The 16,577-nt window shown below is 46.6% G+C and overlaps 1 protein-coding gene and 1 non-coding gene across 3 annotated transcripts in view; one reads left to right on the plus strand and one right to left on the minus strand.

The window, feature by feature from the left end:
* The first annotated feature begins 7,610 nt into the window (after positions 1–7,610).
* Positions 7,611–7,742, plus strand: LOC127211129 (small nucleolar RNA SNORA17). The gene has a single exon (XR_007833404.1). It is a non-coding gene; the product is annotated as a small nucleolar RNA SNORA17 (small nucleolar RNA).
* A 1,469-nt stretch (positions 7,743–9,211) lies between these two features.
* Helq (helicase, POLQ like) overlaps positions 9,212–16,577 on the minus strand; it is a 41,684-nt gene continuing 34,318 nt past the window's right edge. For both annotated transcript variants that reach the window (XM_051170305.1, XM_051170306.1), the window contains 4 exons: positions 14,164–14,337; positions 12,949–13,062; positions 11,055–11,189; positions 9,212–9,476 (listed from right to left, as the gene is read on the minus strand). In XM_051170305.1, coding sequence (XP_051026262.1) covers positions 9,339–9,476; positions 11,055–11,189; positions 12,949–13,062; positions 14,164–14,337 — 561 coding nt within the window. In that variant the 3' untranslated portion in view covers positions 9,212–9,338. The remainder of the gene's footprint in view (positions 9,477–11,054; positions 11,190–12,948; positions 13,063–14,163; positions 14,338–16,577) is intronic.

Consider the following 16,577-nt stretch of genomic DNA (forward strand, 5'->3'; position numbering starts at 1 on the left):
AGTCATCTGAGAAGAGGGACCGTCTATATAAAAAATGCCTCTGTAAGACTGAGAAGTTGGCAAGCCTGTAGGGTATTTTCTTAATTAGTAATTAGTGTATGAGGGCCCTGCCCACAGTGAGTGGTACCACTGAGGCTGGTGGTCCTGGGTTCTCTAAGAAAGCAGGCTGAGCAAGCCATGGGGAGCAAACCAATAAGTAGCACCCTCAGGGCCTCTGCATCAGCTCTGCCCTCCAAGTTCCCACCTGATTTGAGTTCTTGCCTTGGGCTTTTCCTCCCCAAGTTGCTTTTGGTCGTGATGGTTCATCACAGCAATAGTGACCCTGACTAAGACCGTGCTTTCTGGACATAACAGGACGGGTGGGCTGATGTATATACATATGAACAAACAGCACGAGACATGTAGAAGTCTAAGCCAAATGGGGTCCCAGCACTGAGAGGCAGGAGTGGAAATCGGGTACCACCCCTAACCAAGAAGCTACCTGCAATCGACACCTGAAGGCAAAAGGAAAATTCATTTTCTCCAACTGAGTGTACTGTGTATATAAACCATACTCCAAGGCAGGCCCCTTGCCCAGAAGTAGTTGGCCAATGTAAGACAAAAGCTATGTTTTTATTTATTTATTTATTTATTTATTTACTTATTTATTTACTTATTTATGGACTTTTTTTGGTCTTATTGGCCTTTCGTCTGCTTGTTTTGATTTTCATTTGTATGTTTTTTTTTTTTTAAGAGAGAGAGAGTGAAAAGCAAGTTCAGTGGGTAGGGAGGTGGGGAGAAGTTGCAAGAGGGGAAAAGGAAAAAAAAAAGATAAAAATGGAAGCGAGATACTAATTTAACTAAACCTTGCTTTAACCTGGGCATTTTCTACCTTCCTGAGAGTCTTCAGATACAAAGCCAGTATCAGAACTGATTTTAGAAATGAGCATATTTCTATTTTATGTCGGGTGCATTAAATATCAGATTTTTTTTCTTTTCTTCCTTTCTTTCTGCTTTTGTTGTTTTGTTTTGGGACAGGTTCTCACCATCACGCAACTCTGGCTGTCCTGGAACACACTATGTAGCCCTGGCTGGCCTTGAACCCCAAAAGCTCTGTCTGCCTGTACTTCTGTGCCCAGTAAATCTGACCTTTCTGATTCTAGCTCCATGGCTGAAAGAGCACACACCCACTCCAGCCTGCCCTCTTGAGCTACTTCTTCCAAACCCTTGTAGGGCAGTGTCTTAACTGCTTTTCTTTCTCTCTTTCTTTCTTTCTTTCTTTCTTTCTTTCTTTCTTTCTTTCTTTCTTTCTTTCTTTCTTTCTTTCTTTCTTTCTTTCTTTCTTTCTCCAAGACAGGGTTTCTTTGTGTAGCCTGGGCTGTCCTGGACTTGCTCTGTAGACCAGGCTGGCCTCAAACTCACAGCAATCCACCTGCCTCTACCTTTTGAGTGCTGGGATTAAAGGCATGCACCACCACACCTTAACTGTATTTCTATTGCTGTGATGAAACACCCTGACTAAGGCACTTTATAGAAGGAACATTTTAATTTGGCTTATGGTTTGAGGGGTTAGAGTCCAAGAAAGTGGGAAAACCACAGCTGAGCAGCAACTGAGAGCTCACATCTGAATTGGTAAACAAAGGCAGAGACGGCACACTGGGAATGGATCCCCTCCTCCAAGGCCACACCTCCTCCAAGGCCACACCTCCTCCAAGGCCACACCTCTTCCAAGGCCACACCTCTTCCAAGGCCATATCTCCTAATCCTTCCCAAACAGTTTCACCAACTGGGGACCAACTATTCAAACATATTAGCTGATAGGGGCCATTCTCATTCAAACCATCTCAGAGGCAGCTGCCATCATGAACAGAAGTTGTGTTCGCATGGCTAATCCCAGCATCTAGCAGGTAGAAGCAGGAGGACCAGAAGTTGAAACTCAAACTTGGCTACATGATGAGTTCAAGACCAGCCAAAGTGCTATGAGATTCTGTCTGAAATAAACCAACCAACCAACCAACACTGAACAACAAATAAAATAATTGTTCATGTGACTGAATGTGGGTCCTGGCTGTTGCTCTAAAGAGAGTTGTAGACTGACTTCTGAGAGAGAGAAAGAGAGAGGGGAGAGGGAGGGGAGGGGGGGAGGGGAGAGAGAGAGAGAGGGAGAGGAGAGAGGGAGTGGTGGAGAGGGAGAGAGGGGGGGGGAGGGGAGGGAGAGGAGGCGAGAGGATAGGAGAGAGAGGAGAGGGGAGGGAGAGAGGGAGAGAGAGAGAGAGAGGAGAAAAAAAAAAAAAAAAAACCAAAGGAGCTGGCATGGTGGTGCATGCCTTTAATCCCATTATCTGGAAGGCAGAAGCAGGTGGAGCCTTTTGAGTTTGACCCATGCTGATCTACCCAGCAAGTTCTACACAAGTCAGAACAATATAGTGAGATGAGACTGGGTCAAAAAAGAAAAAAAAAAAGTGTTCTGAGCTTCTGGGAAAGCCACTGTTTTTGTTTTGTTTTGTTTTAATCTATTTGTAACAGACTAAAAAGCAAATTCTCAGATGTCTGCAATAGGGACCATCTAGATGATTTTGTGCAGTGTTCAGTACAGTGGTAGCCCACAGTTAGTACTCAATAAATGTGGGCTTGCGCTCCCTACTTCTAGTCAGGGAAAGTAATGAGAGAAAATATGCATTTGCCAACATAATTATGTTACTGGAAGTTGTCAAGGAAAACCAAGGACAGCAGTCCTGTGTCCCTGGTGTTACCTGTGTCATAATGATATGGACATCAGAGACCACAGTGATGCTTAAGTGAGCGTGTTCTAAAAACTGAAGTGCAGCAGCAGGTGTCCTTCTGTTGGTATTTCCTGAGTAATGCCACCGTGGAGACTACTGAATGTGGCTGTACTTGAAAAGCATACTTGGCCACAAGTGGTGTGTGGCGCAGCAGATTAAGTCTTGTTTTGGTTGTTTAAACTTACAGTGCAAGTCATTAGAAAGAGCTCAGTGGGGTTAGGCATCCTGGAAACAGACAAGTTTGGCCGGGCAACTGGAAGGAAAAAAAAGGAAGATAACCTGGACCATTGAGACAACTCAATAGGTAAAAAACATTTGCTGCCCAAGCTGATGACCTGCGTTCAATCCCAGGATGCCAGTAAGGGTAGAAGATTCCAGACAGCTGTCCTCTGACCTCCACACACAAAGGGACTGGGGTGTGAGCCCCACTTCCGCAGTGGTAACGAAACTACAAAAGCAATCAAAAGAAAACCAGAGGGGGTGAGAGATGGCTCGGCAGTTAAGAACAGTTGTCCTTGCAGGGGACACAGCCACGTGGTCCTGCACAACCATCCATAACTCCAGTTCCAGGGTATATGATGCCCTTTTTCTGACTTGCAGACAAAACACTCATACATATAGAAACAATATTGGGGAAAAAGGAAAAAGGAAACCAGCATTTTGGAATCACTTGCATTTTTAGGATGCTGATGGGAATGGATATTTCTAGGCTTTTCAGAACAGGAGGTGACACCATGAGTTTCTATATCTGGATCTCGGATACTGACAGAGACTTTGTTCTAACACGGTTGGCTGGTTTCCCCACTTTTTTACCCTCCACCGTGAAGCGTCACATGTTCATCTTTCCCCCTACGTACCGTCCACGTTCCTTGTCTTCTTCTGAGAAGCCAAACTCAAACCCTGGCAGAAGGGTGTGACATAGCTGTGCACTGGATCACTCAGAATTCTTCCAGGGATTTGGCAGACGGGGACTGCAGCGCTGGGATCCTGAAGCTACAAATGAAGTCAAAGAGCTGCTTGACAAGGGAAAAGTAGCATGCACTAACTGACCGCGCTCTGACCGCAAAGCAACTCTGGTTCTAGCTGCCCTTAGGCTTTTCTGTTCCTGCCCACAGTTCCAGGCTTTGGCCAGTAAATTCATTCTATTTGGATTTCTATCACACAAAAGCAAAATCATGCTTGTTATAAACTATTAAATACATTTGGGTCTATTGGATGTACTTTTCTATCCTTTTCTAGAATTAAATTGCTTTCTTTCCTTCACACGTTTAATATGTCTACAGGCTAAGGCCCAGGTTGATCAGTTTTTATTACTATAGCAAATATCTGAAATAAACAAACTTAAAAAGGAAAGGCTTATTTCACCGTGTAGCTATCCAGGCCACACTCACGTGGCTCCGGGTGTTTGGTGACACAGGGTGGGTGTTTGGGAGTATGTCAGAGGAGTCAGGGACTCTATATTTCCGTGATGGGCACATCTCCAGTGTCTCAACTCACTTCTTAATAGGTACCACCTCCAAAAGGTCCCACTCCTTGCCAATAATCCCTTAGTCACCTGAGCAGCACAAAGTCCCTCAACACAGGGTCTTTGAGACATTTACGAGACATGCTGCCATCACGGTCATGGCATCCGCTGCAGCCGAGACAACACTGATGTGGGTGCTGCCCTGAACTGCAGATACAGCTGTTCTAGTTACTGTGAAGGATCCTTCTTCCTCCTCACCCCCCATCTCTAATTTTAAATTAGTAAGGTGATTTTGAATTATAAATCTCTCTCTCTTATTAATTGCCTAGCAACCAGAACCTCACTTAACTGAGAACACTAAATAAAGTTGGGGTTTCTAGATGTAACAAAACTGAAGAGGGACTGGTCCACTGTGACCATCTATCAGAAGCTGTCCAAAGTGGCCAGCAGGCTGTCCAGCTGCTGCCTTATAATCTGTTTGGCTGTAATAAACAGTATGTGCAGTGATACCCAAGCTTCTCGTCAGCCATTAGGATGTCAGACTTTGGTATATGTTAAGATATTTGGAGATGGAACATGAATACCAGGATGCGATGCTAGGGATCAAGTCAAGGCTAGGGGTGTTGTGTAGCAGTTTCCTCTGAGATGGAAACATTCCATCTCCCAGAGAGGCTCCTTAAGATGCAAGGTGTCAATAAAAAAAGTTATTTTATTAATTTATTCATATTACATCTAAATTGTTATCCCATCCCTTGTATCTTCCCATTCCTCCCTCCCTCCCATTTCCCCCTTACTCCCCTTTGCTATGACTGTGACTGAGGGGGACCTCCTCCCCCTGTATATGCTCATAGGGTATCAAGTCTCTTCTTGGTAGCCTGCTATCCTTCCTCTGAGTGCCACCAGGCCTCCCCATCCAGGGGATGTGGTCAAATATGGGGCACCAGGGTTCGTGTGGAAGTCAGACCCCACTCTCAACTCAACTGTGGAGAATGTCCTGTCCATTGGCTAGATCTTGGGTAGGGGTTCATATTGTTCTTGGTTGGTGCCATAGTTTGAGCAGGACCCCTGGGCCCAGATCTGCCCATCTTAATGCTCTACTTGTAGGTTTCTAGACAGGGTGTCAACTTGAGTGAGATTCAAGCATCCTCCCTTGGGCCCTCCTTGTTACTTGGCATCTTTGGGTCTGTGGATTGTAGCCTGGTTATTCTGTTCTTTTTTGGCGAGTAGCCACTTATAAGTGAGTACATACCATGTGTGTCTTTCCAAGTCTGGGTTACCTCACTAAGGATGAGTGGCCACCTCCTGTAGCCAGGTGGGACTTCCAGTGGAGGGAGGAGGACATCAACTACACTTACAAAACCTTTGACCCAAAATTTATCCTGACTAAAAGCAGTACAAGGGATAAAGATAGAGCAGAGACCAAGGGAATGGCCAACCAATGACTGGACCAACTTGAGACCCACCCTATGGGAGAGAGCCAAGCCCTGACACTATTAATGATACTCTGCTATGCTTGCAGACAGGAGCCTAGCATAACTGTACTCTATGAGGCTCCACCCACCAGCAGATGGAAACAGATGCTGAGACCCACGGCCAAACAATAGGCGGAGCTTAGGCAGTCTTGTAGAAGAGTCAGGGTAAGATTTGAGGGAGCCCAAGGGATCAAGGACACCACAAGAAGACTTACAGAGTCAACTAAACTGAGCCCATGGGGCTCACAGAGACTGAACCACTAACCACAGAACATGCATGGACTGGCCCCCTACACATATGTAGCAGATGTGCAGCTTGTTCTTCATATGGATCCTGTAGCAATTAGGGTGGGGACTGTCTCCGACTCTCTTGCCTGCCTTTGGATCCCGTTCCCCTAGCTAGGGTGCCTTGTCTGGTCTCAGTGGGAGAGGATGTGCCTAGTCTTGTTGCAACTTGATGTGCCAGGGTAGGTTGGTACCCATGGGAGGCCTCCCCTTTTCTGAGGATAAGGAGATAGGAGAGTCGGGGAGGAGTGTGAGGGTAGGACTGGGAGGAGAAGGGGAGGGGGCTGTGATCAGGTTGTAAAGTGAATTAAAAAATATGAGTAGAGAGCCAGGCCTGGTGGTGCACACCTTTAATCCCAGCACTCGGGAGGCAGAGGCAGGTGGATCGCTGTGAGTTCGAGGCCAGCCTGGTCTACAAAAGCGAGTCTAGGACAGCCATGGCTACACAGAGAAACCCTGTCTCGAAAAACATATATATATATATATATATATATATATATATATATATATATATATATATATAATTCATAGAATGTGAAAAACTCAATATAGCTTCAGGAAGTCCCAGAAACTGATCAGATTTACTAGTCTCCTCCTTCCCACAGGAAACAATAAAGCCCAGCTAAGCTGCAAAGACTCTGAGACCAGCCCAGTGGCCTAGAAGAGGTTTAGATCAACAGAGCCACCTGGGACACTCTCCAAACTGCTGAGCTGCCCGCCTGCTGTGTGCAGTGCGCTCCAAGTTCCCAGCTTTGTGAGCTGTCACCATGCTGGGGTGGGCTTTGTTGGTGCAGCTGTCTTTTGGTCATTTCTGATCCTATAAACAGCCCCAATGAAACTCATTGGTTCACCAAGTGGGACTTAGTGGTTAGCTCTGCACTTTGGTCTGTTGGGGACGTCCTCCCTGGGTCTAGTGGATACGTGTGTTGCATCTCCCTGGGGAAGTCTTGACATGTAACAAGAGGCAGTGAAGGGGTTCGATCAAGCTGAGCATGGCACACATGGCTCTGGGAGGCCTCATTCCCTCTGCCTTGCTAAAAACTGTTAAGATTACATTCCTAAAGCTAGCCCAGCCGCCAAGGTCCACTCCCTTATTTGGTCACTTCCTCCCTCTGAGGCTGACTACCAAGCTATGAAAAATACTGGAGTCCAGCAATCCAAAGCCCCCTTTGGCTCACCTAGTTAACACGCTCAACCCATTTATCCTAACACAGGGGTTGGGGGATGGAGTCAGGTTGGGGGTCCCCGCCTCTCCCCCGGCCTCCCTTTACCTTTATAAACTGTTATTTGCCTATGGGCTATGTCTGTCTCCTTTCTGTTCACAGGCAGTCCTTTGTCCCTTTGGGGCAGATATCCCTTCCCCAGCTCTTGTTCCCATCCCTTTCTCTCCCATGCCCTATCTCCTGTCTTTGTCTCTTCTTCCTCGCCTTCTGTCCCTCTGGGGCAAATAAATCTCCTTTGTGATGGGCATGTTTAGCTGGCACAAAACACTGCGGGGGGGTGGGTGTAAGAAAGTCGTGAAGGTAAGACCACATAGCCAGGTAGGGGTTAGTGCTGAGGAAGATATTGAGTAGGAAAACAATACAAGAATTAAAGAAATGGCAGGTGCCTTTCTCAAAGTTCATCCCTGCCCCTAGAGGCGGTGCAGGTGTGGCTGCTTTGTCACATATGCATCCGTAGGTGGCAGGGCGGAGAGAAGCTGTGTCTATGTTCAGTGCTCTGACCTGTGAACATCTGAGTGATTATTAACACCCCCCTGGAAAAAGCGAGCCTGAGGTGACCACCATTCTAGCACCATGCAGTCTGGGGGGGGGGGGAAGCCACGGCCAAGATGAACCCTGCCCAGTGCTATAATACATGAGTGGGACCTAGCACTCCTGAGACCACCCTGGGTGCCACAAAGAGGAGGAAGTAAGTGGGGGCAGAGATGGAAGAGAAAGAGAAGGACGTGGGCACAGTGGAGAGAGGCAGAACTGGAGACTCGAGGGTAGTGAGGATGGTCTGACATGAATAGCTGGTGATGGCACCTAGGACCACAGTGGGGTCCTGGCCTGTGCTGCACTGGGGGCCACATTTGGGTCTGTGGCCCTGAAGCAGCAGGGGTCTGTTATCATCAAAGGCCAGGCAGATGTTCCTGCCAGGGGACATGTTGATGTCTGAGGGCTGTGCAGAACTGGTCCCACCTCTCACCTGGGTATCGTGGGAGAGCAGGCCCTGGTGCCATGACAGCAGGAAAGCTATGAGGATGGAGAGCTGGCCCTGCCACTTATCTGCTATGCCTTGACATGGGCCAGGGAGAGATGCCCCACTCTCTCACCCCTTGCCACCTATGGTAGAGAGAAGAGCTGGTCCCGAGGTCATGCGGGTGGAAGAGATAGCCCTGCACCTCACCTGGGCAGTACAGCAGAGCTGGCCCTGCTGATGTGAGTACAGGTAAGCAAGCCCAAAGGGCATGACAGCAGGAGAGCTGGCTCTGCCCCTTGCTGGAAGTGATACTGGATGGGCCAGCTAGAGCAAGGAAATAGAGTTTGCCCTGGTGGTATGGGTATAGGAGAGCTGGAGGGCTGACCAGCTCAGGTACCTCTTAGGTCCAGATCCAGGGCTTTGAATTGGCCCACCCCAACATCTATCCCATTGATGAACTGTTGGGAGGCTGGTCCTACAGACCCAAAACTACAGGATCTCCATGACACAGTGGAAACATCAGGATATCTGGAGAGAGGTCCCAGTGGGGTTCCACTATTGACAGTATAGTAGAGGCTAAAGGTCTTGTACCAGACTAACGACCAATGAGCATTTGCAAGCAAAGAAGTGTGGACAAAAGGGTATAGCCTGGGACACATTGTGACACACTACAGATTCCATAATGAGATTTTTTTCTCTGTTGTAGGGGAGGTTGCAAGGGTGGAGGGTGGATACAAGGGAGGGGGAGATGAGTGGCATTAGGGTGCATGATGTGAAATTCACAAAGAACCAATAAAAAGTAAAAAAAAAAAAAAAAAAAGGTTTATCCACAGTTTGTAATGTATAATTAAAATATATATTTCATTTATATAGAATCTTCAATAATAAGATATATGTATAATAAAAAAGTCAAAATTGAAAACATCCATCAGACAGCTTCATACTTTTTTTGTTTTGGTTTTGAGACAGGGACTCATGTAGTCCAGGCTGGCTTCCAACTTTCTATGTAGTTGAAGATGACTTTTAACACTAAATCTCCCTTCCTCTATCTCCCAAGAGCTGGAATTATAGGTTCACCACCATGCCAATGTATAACCCCTTCAGCCTTTTCTACTTTCTTGGCGGTACTGAGGACTCAACACAGGGCCTCAGGCACCTCAGGCAAACGCTCTAGTGCAGAGCTGCGTCCCCAGCTTGGCTTGCTGCCTTCTCAGTGCTGGGGCCCCGCAGCCCAGGGAGGTCTGGAGGCAACCTCAGTAGCTCTTCTGCTTCTTCTTGCAAAGCCTCCGCCTTTTCATGCAACAGCATCTGCAATAAAAACCCAGCCGTGAGGCCAAACGCACTTGGCTAGAGAGTTGCCAGTGTTTTTATACCTGCTAAAAACCTGAGTTCTGACACATCAATATCTAACATTAGAACTTAAAGAGTGAGACTGGAAAGTAGCCACTTGAGAACAAGTGATTTCAGTAAATGAAGCCCAGGCATTCTGCTAAAAACCATTTTAGCTGATCACAGCGTTCAGTGTACCAAAAATATAGCTTTCCTACACTCAAAGATTTGTTTCACAGAAGACTTGGGCACTTAAAACTTAATTTCTAATCTATAAAATTTCAGAGAATTTTGCAAAAATTTAATTAGCTCTCGAAACTGTTCTATTTACACACACACACACACACACACCTCACAATTTAGTGTGCTTTTAAAAGCCCATCAGTATTGCAGAAAAAGAGCTTTAGAATGATGTGGTCTGTCATCTTTCCCTCCGTCTGCTCCCTCTCTCTCCTGTCATTTTCCCTTCCTGCACTTTTTAATTAGTTCATTATGTAATGCGTATGGGTGTTTTGTCTGAATGCATGTACATACACCATGGTCCCTGGAGGCCAGCCCAGGGATATGGCCACCCATAATGGGCTGGGCCCTCCTCCATCAATCACTAATCACAACAATGTGTTACAACTAGATCTTATGGAGGCATTTTCTCGATTGAGGTTCTCTCCTTTCAGATAACTAGTGTGTTTCAAGCTGCCATAAGACTAGCCAGCACAATAATGCAACAATGGAGTTTTGACAAGCCAAGCAATAGACATAGCTGTGACCAAGAAGGACATAATCCCAAATTCCCGTGTGATGGCTTTACCCACACAAACAGAGGCACAACGGCAATCCTGAAGAGGGAACTGAAGACAGTGGAGACCCTGAAGCTACAGAACTTAATTTAGAAAAGAGAAACTCCAATAACACTACAGGAAGAAGGAATAGGCTAGCTCCAAAGGAACTGCGCCACCATGTGCAATGGCAGAAGTGTTAAGAGGTAAGATTTAACCTCAACATATTGGGACAACTCTGGCAATGCTCCTTAGTAAGCAAGCTGAAAAACTGGATGGTGGGTACACCGAGGAAAGGACTTCTGTGGGGGGGGAAGGATGGACAAGCTGCATGACTGCCAGGCCCCTAGGTTTCAATAAGCCCTTGAAACTGTTAATTTTTAGGGTGTCTCTCTCTCTCTCTCTCTCTCCTTGTCTCAGCAATCCTGTGTCAAGAACAGATGCAGTATGTGTACCTATGAATTCTGAGTACATGTGTTTTTGCCTTCTTTTGTCTTAAGAGTAGGGATGTTTGCTGCATTGGTGTCTGTGCACCTTGTGTGTGCAGTGTGTGTACCCTTAGAGATCAGAAGAGGGCATCAGACTCCCTAGAGCTGGAATTACGAAGGGCTGTAAGTCACCACGTGAGTGCTATGAACTGAGCCTGCAGTCCTCTGGAAGAGTAGCCAGTGCTCTTAACCGCTAAACCAACTCTCCAGCCCTGAGTACATGTTTCTGTCACCATAAACTGTTATATGATGCACAGTATTTTTTGCTCTGGCACATTTCAAAGCTGGCTCACCTTTGCTGAGGAAACAATCTGCTTGGCCTGCCGCCTGGACAGATGGTCAATTGTCCTTACCAGCACTTCTGGATTGGCGTTGGCTAAGTGCATGACACTTTTGTAACCTGCATTATATAGCTGCTTTGCTCGACCCTAAAGCATTAAAGAAAAATAAATATTATGAGTATTTGGGAATACCCCCCCCCCAAAAAAAACCCACATGCAACAGATGAAAATAATAATGTAAATATGAAGAGATAACCCAGGGTATGAATACTGCAGAATTTCAAGGACAGGTTGGGAGGCTCTAATTAATCTGACTGACGGTAACTTTCCACACAGCATGAGTCAGCTGGTGTGGGCAAACCAGGGATGGGAGCCCAGTGAGGCATCGGGAGCTTCACCTCATGTCCTCAAGTTCTAGCCTGGCAGCCTTCAAGCACTCATTCCCGCTCAGGGGACCATGTCAGCAGGCGCCTGTGTGTGTGTGTGCGCGCGCTTCCTAAGAGAATGAAAACCTGAAGCCAGAACAGATTAAAGCTGATGTTCACTGATAACAGAGAGCTGACGATCTACCTAGGACCCTTTCTTCCCATTGAATTACAGCACGTAAACGACCTTTCTGCGTCTAGTCAGCACTGCACTGGATACAAACTGACAGAAGGTAATTCTTTACTCCGGTGGAGAAAGAAGGGCTACGGCTAAGAAGCAGGATATACATTCTTTTTTATTTTTTTAGATTTATTTTATTTATTACATATAAGTATTCTGTCTGCACACCACAAGAGGGCATCAGATCTCATTACAGATGGTTGTGAGGCACCATGTGGTTGCTGGGAATTGATCTCAGGACATTTGGAAGAGCAGCCTGTGCTCTTAACCTCTGAGCCGTCTCTTTAGCTCCCAAGATACACATTCTTGGGAGGGAGTAGGGCCCAGGTTTTCATAACTGAGGGCTTTCACTGTATCTGTTTCTCAGTTAGCAATGGCTTTCTGGGAGGCCATGGCATCATTTTCTTCTGTGTGATCAGATCTGGGATCAGTCAAGAAAGTCTCATATCTAGGAGGGACCGTGAGGGCAATTCCTAGAAGGACTGACTGAAGGGGAGGGCCTGCACAGGAGCAGGCAGCACTATCTGTCAGCACCCCATATAGAAAGGGAAGCTAAAGCTGGGTGTGGTGGCCCAGCACCGGAGAAGCAGAGGCAGGCGGATCACTGTGAGTTTGAGTCCAGCCTGGTCTACAAAGTGAGTCCAGGACAGCTGGGGCTACACAGAGAAACCCTGTCTTGGGGGGAGGGGGGGGGAAGGAAGCTAGGTCTTTAATCCCAGTACTTGAGAGGCAGAGGCAGGCAGATCTCTGAGTTTGGGGAGGCCGGCTTGGGCTACAGAGTGAGTTCCAGGACAGTCAGGGCTACACAGAGAAACCAACAAGACAAAAACAAACAAAATAACCCTGGAGGGGGTGGGGGGCAGTGCTGAAGGAAAAGCAGGGGTCCTCTGCCTGCCCTTCTTTGCTCTCCATTGTTGAGTGCGTCTACTCTGCTGCTGCTGCTGCCACCAGCCCACACTAATGCTTAAACTTAGCTTCTTTAGCTTTCAACGTGCAGATGAGCAGCTTTCCAGGAACCCTCAGGCTTTCAGCACCACACTGGGACCACTGGGCATTCAGTCTCAGGGACTGGCCAGCCTCTCCAGAGAGACTGCCACCTCTGGGCTACCGAGCAACACAAGCCAATCTACCAAGTTCCCTTTGTTTATCTATACTGATTCTATCAATTCTGTTCCTCTGCAGAAGCTGTAGCAGCAACACTCTTTTTATAAGCTAGCGTGCACTAACACTTCTCAAAATGATAAATCCTGATTTTTCTGTCAGTGGCATAACCTCAGTTAGGGAAGCTGGAGAGGCTGACCTCTAAGACTCCGGTCACTTCCATTAGTGGGATTAGCTCCGCCTTCACGCAGTATGTCAGTTTCTTGGTAAGTTCCACCAGAAGGGCTCTGTAAACCCAGAATTCCTCCAGCTCCTGAGGAAACAAGGTGCAGTGTAAGTTAGTCTATCTAAGTAGTCACTTCTAAGTTTTTTTCTGAAGCTTGGTGGGCAACCTGGGAGCTTGATGAACTAGTTTTTGGAGGAAAAAGATAAAAAAGTAAAAACAAAACTTAAAACAAAAAACAAAAAAACCAAGTTACTTCTAATCAAAATTACAGGAAGTAGATGTGCAATTTGGTTTGTAAAGTGACTACAATTTTTACTTCTGAGAATTATCCTAGAGGCAAAGTACTAAAAAAGAAAGACTCAAATGCCACATAATATTTGACAAAACATTTTCTAAGCTAATAAAAACAAGGAAATATGAATCAAAAGCATTAACCATAGCTTGGAGGTTACCTTATCAATTTATCTTTTAAAGATATATGCTCAGCCAGGTGTGGTGGTGCATGCCTTTAACCCCAGCACTCTAGGCAGAGGCAGGCAGATCTTGAGGCCAGCCTGGTCGACAGCCAGGGCTACACAGAGAAATCCTGTTTTTAAAACCAACACCGAAACCAAAACCAACCAAGCCAAAAACATCTGGCAAAACCAGCTTGTACAATATGTCAATTAAAAATTATTTAGGTAGCTAAGCCTATGTGCTATTTAAGGAAATTCTACAGTTTCCTAGTTTTAAACTAATTTACATCAAATGTAAATTATGGCCAAAACAATGTTTATATATAATAATTACACAGACACACACACTGTAGAGCCCTGTGTTTCATGTAGAACCTTAGCCTGCATGCCTGACCCTAGAAGTGCATGTGTTTGTCATTTGGCTGACTGAGCCATCACAGGGCCACTGACAGACTTGGGTAGCTTACAGAAGCCCCAGGTTATAAGGGACAGCCTGGAGCCATTAGCTTGGTCCTGAGAACAGGCTGGCTCAGCACCTTCTACCTACTTAAGCTTTTCAGTTGATTCGGTGATTTCTGCATCATTTCCATAAGCCCACACCTAGTCCTTGGGTAAGCAGGCAGAAACAAAGAAAGGTGGCTCAGCAGAGAGAAAAGGCTAGTGACTGCCTTAGAGCTTAGCAGCAGTTAACAAGGGGCGACCACAAGCACGTGTCACGCATGCAACTGCTTACCTCACAGAAATGCAGCACGCAGGATGAGAAGGAGGCGGCTCCTGTAAGCAGATTTTGTATATGTCCTCTGGGCATATTAAATTTCTCAGACACACTCCAAACGCTGGTCTCTTTCAGCAAGGAATAAAGGACAAAAGACAGATAGAGTCTGTTGACGATGTTCTTGTCCACCTTCTAGAAAGACACAAAGGGCACACTGGATGAAACTGCACCACGGGTCAGTAAGGACAGACTGAGTTCATAGGACGATACGGTAAATAGTTTCTGACGTAATGGACACTCCCTACTACTGGGAGAACTGGGCCAGAGTGAACACTTAAGTCCCAGCACCTGGCAGTAACTGTGCTGACCTGGGACAAGGACCTTTGCAGATGTGGTTATCTCAGGACCTGTAATGACGCCACCTAGGATTTATCACGGGCCCTGAACTTACTGCTGGCTGGAACCCTTATAAAATGAGGAAAGGAAAGAGAGACACAGAAGTCAGTGAAAAGCAAAGCTCAGAGGAGAGAGATGCGCCTGTGAGCGGGGGAGGATGGGGGGTGGGGGGTGTAGGGGGGGGGGCGCGGCTGCACCTGACTAGGAGAGCACGGGAGGCTTCTCCTTGCAGCCTGCCCAGGAGGCAGTGCTGTACCTTGGTTTCAGATTCTAGCCCCTGACCTGTGAGGAGCTGAGCCAGGGGCCCCACAGACGCCAAGGGTGTGTGCTATCCCCCACTGAGCTAAGCTGCCCAGGTGGAAGTGGTGTGTACAGCATTAGAAGATGAGCACGGGGAGGAGGGAGGCGGGAATGTGGGAGCACGGAAGTGCTTGTGCTCACAGATAAGCACTCAGACTTGCTCCTTCTTATGAAGAGATGTACAAGGCAGGGAGCAGATGTGCTTAGTAGCCCGGTGACCCCTGGCTTATCACGAGCTTGGTTTTCTCAGTCTGTAGAACGGAAGGTGTCACATGAGCCTTACAAAGAGCTTCAACGTATTTATACTGTGCACATGGGTTTGAGTCACTTATCACCAGGACAAATGTTGCCAAATTGTTCTTTGCTTAAATAAACGACTCAGGGTCAGACTGTCACAGTGTAAACCCACACTGGCTACTGAGTGGTGTGTAACCTAACTACCTCCTTGTCTCCCAGGGACCAGTGCTCTGCTGAGAGTGGGGAGACATCTGTACACTGCAGACAAACATGTGCAGCTCAACAGAAAGCTTGTCTCTACTCTGTACACTGCAAGGGAAAATGCTGAGGTGTTTTTTTTTTTTCCCTCTGTGGTCATCGTAATCACAGTGTTCCCAAACAAAGGGTTCCTGTGGCGGGCAGCTTCTGTTCTCTGTATCTGCCTGTGGTGTTGGTGATCTTATTTCTTGTGTGAAGAATCTCACCACTTAGTATCAAGTTAACTTAAGAAACAATTTCACAGATGGACTTGAAAGAGGAAAAGTAGTTATGACACACAGCATCAGCTGGGTATGGTGGTGTATGTGCCCACACTCCTAGCACTTGGAGGCTGAGGTGGGACGATCAAGCCCTGAGTTATGGAGCAAGTCCCTGTGTGAAACTGAAGCCTTAATAAGACATAGAAAAGAACCCTGAGAGAAAGGCTCCATCTCAGTGGATTCTGAGTTACAGGTTCACATTATGTAATGGGACATCCTTTTAAAAGCAGTAAGCAGAAAAAAATGTATTGAATACAGGATAGGCAAAGATAGCTTTCTAATTTGCCATTTTTTAATGTGCTTTTACCATTAACTATAAATTGAGTTAATGTAGGCTTTGCTTAGAATGTAATTCCAAAGCCAGAAAAAATGATAGAATCATTACATGGTGGGCTAAATACCTTAATTTCAAGAAATTCTTTGCAAGAAATGTCAATAATGGGGGTAGAGGCTGGTGAGACGGCTCAGCAGGTTAAAGCACTTGCAGGGCTAGCGTGGCCGCCTGAGCCTGACGAGGGGCCTCCCCAGTTGTTCCTGGAGCTCCACATTGTGCCGCAGCACAAACACATACACATTACACACACACACACACAAACACACACACACACACACACACACACACACGTACACGCAAGTTAAAAGACAAAAAAGTTTTAAAGGCGTAGGTGTGGGTTGGAGGTTCTTTCTTTTTGATAATTTTACTTTCTGTGTGTGTGTGTGTGTGTGTGTGTGTGTGTGTGTGTGTGTGTGTGTGAGAGAGACTAGAATGCATGCGCATGTGTGCCATGTGCACATGAGGAAGTCAGGGGACAGCTCTTAGGAGTGGTTCTCTCCTGTACCTCGTGGAAGCTCCGTCTCTTGTTTCTGGCGTGCTGTATGTATTCCAGGCTAGCCTAGGCTTTAAGGGGCTCTGAGGACAGACTCAGGTTGTGAGGACTGTCAGCAAGTGCATTTCCTCTGAGCTGTTCTGACACCCCACAC

Source organism: Acomys russatus, chromosome 28 (genome assembly GCF_903995435.1).
Source record: "Acomys russatus chromosome 28, mAcoRus1.1, whole genome shotgun sequence".
In the NCBI taxonomy this organism is placed as follows: Eukaryota; Metazoa; Chordata; class Mammalia; order Rodentia; family Muridae; genus Acomys; species Acomys russatus.